This window comes from Mastomys coucha, unplaced genomic scaffold (genome assembly GCF_008632895.1).
Source record: "Mastomys coucha isolate ucsf_1 unplaced genomic scaffold, UCSF_Mcou_1 pScaffold6, whole genome shotgun sequence".
Classification (NCBI taxonomy): Eukaryota; Metazoa; Chordata; class Mammalia; order Rodentia; family Muridae; genus Mastomys; species Mastomys coucha.
This window is the reverse complement of record NW_022196912.1, coordinates 84,139,592-84,146,341: the sequence shown is the minus strand read 5'-3', so window position 1 is coordinate 84,146,341 and position 6,750 is coordinate 84,139,592. Positions and strand designations below refer to the sequence as shown.

At 48.0% G+C, this 6,750-nt stretch overlaps 1 protein-coding gene across 1 annotated transcript in view; it reads right to left on the bottom strand.

Annotated features, from left to right (window-relative positions):
- The window catches only part of Klhdc2 (kelch domain containing 2), a 14,425-nt gene extending 10,284 nt beyond the window's left edge, over nucleotides 1–4,141 (bottom strand). The window contains exons 1-2 of the mRNA XM_031357805.1: nucleotides 3,675–4,141; nucleotides 371–450 (exon numbers count right to left, since the gene is read on the bottom strand). Coding sequence (XP_031213665.1) covers nucleotides 371–450; nucleotides 3,675–3,827 — 233 coding nt within the window. The 5' untranslated portion in view covers nucleotides 3,828–4,141. The remainder of the gene's footprint in view (nucleotides 1–370; nucleotides 451–3,674) is intronic.
- Between the last annotated feature and the right edge of the window lie 2,609 nt (nucleotides 4,142–6,750).

Below are 6,750 nucleotides of genomic sequence, written 5' to 3'. Positions count from 1 at the left end.
AAAACCAAGAAAAAAAAAAAAATAACAAACAGGCTTGTAGCACCTCCCCAACCCAGGCTTGGTATCAGCTGCCTTGTGGTACTTTGACCTGGTCTTAACTAGAGGCTTCTAAAATCATGACAGTATCTGCTGTACTAAGCTCAGCAGCTAATCTAAGCCAAACAACTGTTTCCAGAAAAGAGAACTGAGTATCCTTAATTACTTCGAATGGGGTTCCAGCCAGGCATTGTGATGCACGCCTTTAGTTTCAGTGCTCTGGAGGAAGGCATAGAGGCCCTCATAGTAAGTTCTAGGACAGTCAAACCTATGCAGAAAAGAAAGACACCCCCACTTCCTTTGCAACCTTATTGGAAGGTTAATATCCAGTTACCATCTTCCAGTCTCCATGTTGTAGATCCACAGTTCTTCTCTGGGCAGATAAAAGTCATATAATCCTCTCACTTGATTACTCTATGAAGAATAAGAAAGATTACAAAGATAAACAACTGACATTTTCTTTTTAACTTGCACTAATGTGTTGGGTTGTGTATGTGCCTCGGTGCTCTGTGGAGTCATTTCTAACCCCCTACCTTTACATGGATCTGGGGATCACACTCAGCTCGTCAGGGCTTGTGCATCCAGTGTGCTACGCACTGAGCAGCTCCCTGACCCAGTAAACTGAAATATTTTTTTTAAAGATTTATTTAATTTATGTATATGAGTACACTGTCACCATCTTCAGACACACCAGAAGAGGGCATCAGATCCCATTACAGATGGTTGTGAGCCATCATATGGTTGCTGGGAACTGAACTCAGGACACCTCTGGAAGAGCAGTCAGTGCCCTTAACTGCTGAGCCATCTCTCCAGCCCAAGTAACTGATATTATTTATTTATTGGTTTTTTGAGACAGGGTTTCTCTGTATAGCCCTGGCTGTCCTGAAACTCACTCTGTAGACGAGGCTGTCCTGGAACTCAGAAATCTACCTGCCTCTGCCTCCCAAATGCTGGGATTTAAAGGCGTGCGCCACCACCGCCCAGCTATAACTGATATTTTTAAAGAGGCATTTCCTGGGTTCTTTTTCTACTTTCTACCTTAATGAGATACTATTCATGATATTGATCATATAAAATTAGGTTTTGTATACTTATTAATATTAAATGCAGTCTCCAGGACCCAGGCACATACAAAAAAAAAATCTTAGTGCAGACAGATCTGCAGTTCAACTTTTGATACAACCCTTGCAAATAGTACAAGGGCCCCCGTGGGGAGTTAATGGCTCTCAACCTTCCTAATGCTACCACCTTTTAATACAGTTAGTTCCTCAAGTTGTGGTGACTCCCAACCATAAAAGAATTACTTTTGTTGCTATTTTTTAACAGTAATTTTGCTACTGTTAAGAAAGCAGTATGTTTATTAGTGTTGTGTAATGTAAATAACTGTTTTCCAATGGTCTAAGGCAACCCTGAGCAAGGGTCATTCAACCCCCTCCCCCAAAGGAGTCACATGCCCTGCCCTGACGTCCAGCTGTCTCCTGAACAGACCAGACCCTGGCCCTGATCTTAGTCACCTGACTTTAGAGGACTCGCAGCCCCACCCATGCTAACAGGCTGCTCTAGGCCTGCTTCCCTTTCATCCACTCATTCTGAGGGCAAAACTGCAAGGGCAAATATTTGAGTCTTCAGTGACAGTTGTGATTTCCTTGTTCTGGTCTTCATCCCTTCAGACGTTGACTCTAACAAAGACCAAGTTTACCATATAGCCTCAAATCCCCTTATCTAATCCTAACAAAGAGTTATTACAAGATTGTAAAGAAAAGATAATTTGCTTCAGGTTATTCAGCAAGCATTGGTGGGACCAGGAATGTCCCTTGCCTGTGAGGACTGCCTTATTTCACTCCTGGATCCTCCCTGGCCATTGTTTCACTGTGACAAAACACAATAAAAACTGGCCTTCACTGAAAACGCTCGGTAGCGGAGTAGCTAGCCATGTAACTCTCTCCCTTCTCTTCCTGCTGGAAGCAACTTCTAAATTGACCATCAGAAAATGTCCACAGGCTAGAGAGATGGCTCAGTGGTTAAGAGCACTGACTGCTCTTAGAGAGGTCCTGCATTGGATTCCCAGCAACCACATGGTGGCTCACAACCATCTGTAATGGGATCCATTGCCATCTTCTGGTGTGTCTGAGGACAGCTACAATGTACTAATATAAATAAATAAGTCTTTAAAGAAAAAGAAAAAAAAAATTCCACTCTGACAATTTCTCTGTGCACTATAGAAGGCTCTCACCCCCCTGTTAACACTTGGGTGGTAGCAACAGCAGGATCAGGAAAGAGTCCAAGGTCAAACTCCATGTTGCCATAGCTCCATGCTAGTTTTCACAAACAGAATTATGAATAACATGCTTTAGACCAAAGTGTGATTGACCAACAGGTCTACCTTCCTCAAAGGAGATTTACATTTTAAAAAGGTTTATTTAAAGTATATAAGTTTTGCCGGCATGCCTGTCTGTGCACCCCCTGGGTGCAAAGGCCAGAGGATCCCCTGGGACTGGAATCACAGTTGTGAAGGGCCATGTGGGTGCTAAGAATCCAACCCAGAAATGTGGCCAACGCTGTTAACCACTGAGTCATCTCTCTACCTCTGGAATTTATGTTTTAATAATGGTCACTACACACCTGCTCTCTACTCTCTAGAATTCTCAACATCGACCTCTAAAGACCTGGTCCCTAAATGCTAGGGACCACAGGATGCATTAATTCACGCTGGCAAAATACCTAATGATTAAGCCAATAAAGGTATTGGGGCAGCTGTGTCAAAATGGCCAACTATGATCAGGTCGTCAGTACTATAAGCTATTGTTACTGGAGTCCTGATGCAAACAATTCCTGGCACAGGTGCAGAGAACTGGATTTCCCAAGGGGGGGGCGTCATTTTAACATTAAAATGGTATTCATAGATTAAATCAAATGGATCAAATGAGTGTGCACCAAATGAAATCCAAGAACTAGAGTGTATCGTGAAATTCTAAAACCAGTACAGTAGAACCAGTGAGCAGCGGTTTAAGGATACAGAGGCCAGCTCGGGGTATAACATGCAGTGCAAATGACTAAACAGACACTTGGTCACAAAGTCTCAAGACCTGCACTCCAATTACATACGTTGCTGGGGATTCATTGGTTATTGTTTCCTTTAATTTTCGTAGTAAGGCCTACCGAGGAGCAATCCTTTCTCAGCTGAACCCAGTTAAGAAAAATGGCCCTGCGTTCAAACAATAGGTCGGTGGGCATCTGTCAGGTGTTGATGACACCGTTACACCTTTAGGGAGGTTGAGTAAGCGATTCCCGTGGCCTTGGTTCACACAGTGGACAAACAATATACTGTCTGTCGGCTAACTGGCCCCAGCTCCGGATGACCTGGCCCAAAGGTAAGAATGATTCTCGCACACCCTCGTCTCCACCCTTTTCCGTACCTGGGGCCATAGACACCCGCTACCCAAGCCACAAGAACAGAACCTCGCTCCGATCACTCCAAAGACAATGCGGAGGGGGTGCGTGGGACAGGCTGACTCATAAGTTCAAGAGGGCGGTGACACTAGCCCCGGAGCCCTGAGTCCACCAGGGCAGAACGGGAAGATGATCTCCTGAACGAGCAAGAGCAGCGGCGGTGACCGTGCCCACTCGGCCCTACTGACCTTGTAGCCGCCCCAGACGAACATGTGGCGCCCATCGCTGACGGCTACGTGGCCGCTGCGCTCGGCCGGGCAGGCCAGCTCCATGGCCTCGTAGTTCTCGAAGGCCGGGCCCGGCAGGTCCTCCGCTCGAGCATCCTCGTTGCCATCAGCCATCTTGAGGCTGCACCGCGGGCCACCGAGACCGCTCCGGCCCCGCAGGCGGGAGACAAAGGAAAGCGGAGCGGTGGACCGCGGCGCGGCGCGCAGCCAGCGCGAACGACCCGCCTCTCCTGCGCTGCGCCTCCGCCTCCGGGCCGAGCGCTGGGGCGCGCGCCGACAGCGGCTGCGGGTCTCGCGGGGACCACGCCGCGGCTGGGACCTAGCTCGGAGCGGGAGAGCGGCCGAGGCGGCTCGCACTCGCAGCCCGCCCCGCCTCCGGCCGCCGGGGCCTTGTTTACGCCGCCGCCGGAAGTCGTCCGCAGCGGACACTGTCCGCACGCTCCGGAAGCTCTCCTGCCCCCTGCGCTGCCGATCCTGCGGTCATCCCAGCCCCACTGCTGTGCGGTCCTCCCAATCGGGCCCTCCCACCTCCGGGTGCTCCAGGCCTGGACAGTTCCTAAGCCATAACAACCCCCCCATTGGGGAAGGAATGCGAATCCCAGACTCACAATTTGGGCTTCTAAGAGGCCAAATGAAAATGATGAATTATTTAAACCCAATTCCTAGCCCATAAAATAAGGCTGGGCTGGAAAATACTTGAGGTTCCTCATCTAAATGATGGCTCTCTGTGCTGCTCATCTTATCTGTTCTTTTCCTTTCTTCGTTTTGGGACTGCAAAATATACACTGAACAAAACCGACACCCCCCCCCCAAAGCTTTCTCATTGAACATCCCCTCCCCGCCCCCCCAGTTGCTGGAGATGTGCTTGATGAAACTCAAGAGATAAGGGTCTGGGGTGTAGGATTAAAGGGCTGGGATCAAAGGTGTGCCACCTTGCTGGTTCAGTAGGCTTTTCTTTTTTTTTTTTTTTCTTTTTTTCTTTTCTTTTTTTTCTCAAGACAGGGTTTCTCTGTATAGCCCTGGCAGTCCTGGAACTCACTCTGTAGACCAGGCTGGCCTCGAACTCAGAAATTCTCCTGCCTCTGCTTCCCAAGTGCTGGGATTTAAAGGCGTGCGCCACCACCGCCCGGCCTCAGTAGGCTTTTCTTGATCATCACCATGACCAGCTTCATCCAGGTCTCCCTAAGGCAACACTGCAAATTGCCATGCAAGAGATGCCCTGTGCACTTGGTGCTATGCTGAGGGGGCCCTTCCTCACTGCCTTTACAAGAGACAGTTATAGAGAAATAGCCTTCCTGCTGTGCCCAGGTGTACACTGTCAAAAAGAGATTGACAGTTTACACCAACCACTTTGTGTTCAATAACACTGGAGGTGAAAATCTAGCATCAGCTTCACATCAGGCGGGCAGAAGCCATCTCTAATCGTTGGCCACAACCTCTCACATTGCATTATCTGTCTGTAACGTGAATGACCAATTTGCACTGAAGCTGAGGTTTGTGGTGAGCAACTGATCCTCCAGCAGTGGAGATCCCCTCACCCTAGGGGTCAGGAGCATGCCAGTGGATATTCCTCCACAGATCAGCCGTGGATGAGCTGCATTTGGACACATCTTTACTGCCCCATGATTATTGTTTGCAAGAAAAAGTTGGTGGTGCTGTGGGGGTAGCCACTAGAGAGGACTGCTCAGACATGAACTTAAGCCAATAGAAAGTCTTTATTAGTTTGGGATCCCAGTGTAGCAACAAGCCTCTCTCAGAGTGAGCTTTTAATCACAAAACCATGTTCTGGACTGATACACTTCAGTTAACAAGAACAGTTAGCATCCCAGAGGATCTTGCCACAGAAGCCACGATGAAGGTGACCTACATTACAGAGCCACCACTGCCCCTGGTCCACAAGAGACTAGACTTCTGTCACTCTGTGAGGCTATCATTAGTTACAAACAGTCCTGGGCCATTGTAGAGGGATTTTAATCCAGCAACACGGCTACTCTGAATGGAATATAGGCATGCCCTTAAGCACACACCTTTAATCTCCAATGATGAAGGTAAAGTTAGTGTGTAGAAGGAAGCACCCATGTTTGAAAGTGATGTCTAATTGAATAGCAGATATAGTGACAGATCAGAGAAAGGTTTGACAGGATAGGATATACCCAGCTCTCACAAGGACAGAGAGGAAAGGGGAGCTACTTAAGGGCCAGTGCAGAGAGAGAGAGAGAGGGAGAGAGAGAGAGAGAGAGAGAGAGAGAGAGAGAGAGAGAGAGAGAGAGAGAGAGAGTTTTTACTGGAGAGTTGTACAGAGACAGGTGGCAGAGAGAGAACAAGCCAGGCACAGGTCAGGTGAAGACAGAAAGCCAGAGAATGAGAAGGAGCAGAAGATTTAGAACAGATTGCCAAAGTTAGTTATGATTTCAGAGCAATCAGAAGAAGCCAAGAGAAACAAGACTGAATCAGTTTACTTGGAGAGGAGTTTAGAATCAGAACAGCTGGGTTGATTCAGCCAGCCAGAGCTCAGAAGGAACTAGAAAGGGTGAGTTTAATTCAGCAGTAAGTCTCACAGGCTGTAAACAGTCTAGGCCTAGATTTGGTTGCAGGGAGGCTAGAAGCTTCCAGGACTAGGCCTAGGTTAGTAGACCCAAGTAGTAAGCCTCAGAGGTAACAATTACATCTGGCGAATAAAAGATGTTACAAGCCATTTCCATTTTAGAGAGTATAAAAAAAGAGCCTGGAAACCCAGCACAAGGCTGTAGCTAGTGAGACTTTATGCTGCACTCCAGGCAGAAGACTGGAGATGGAGGGCTCAACCTGTAAGGGTCAACTGGTGTACACGTCAGTGGAGAGGGTTGAACAGCTGCTGGCCAGCAAGCTCGAGAAGGGCCCGTGTACAAAGAATGCAAACCTCATCTCAGGAGAGTGGAAAAGCTGGTCAGGAAGATAAACTATATCGTGGATGCTCTGTAACCTTGTCTGTACCATCCAGAACAGTCCCAGGGTGCCTCCACTTTCAGATAGGAGTGGGTGGGGTAGAGGAAAGTTA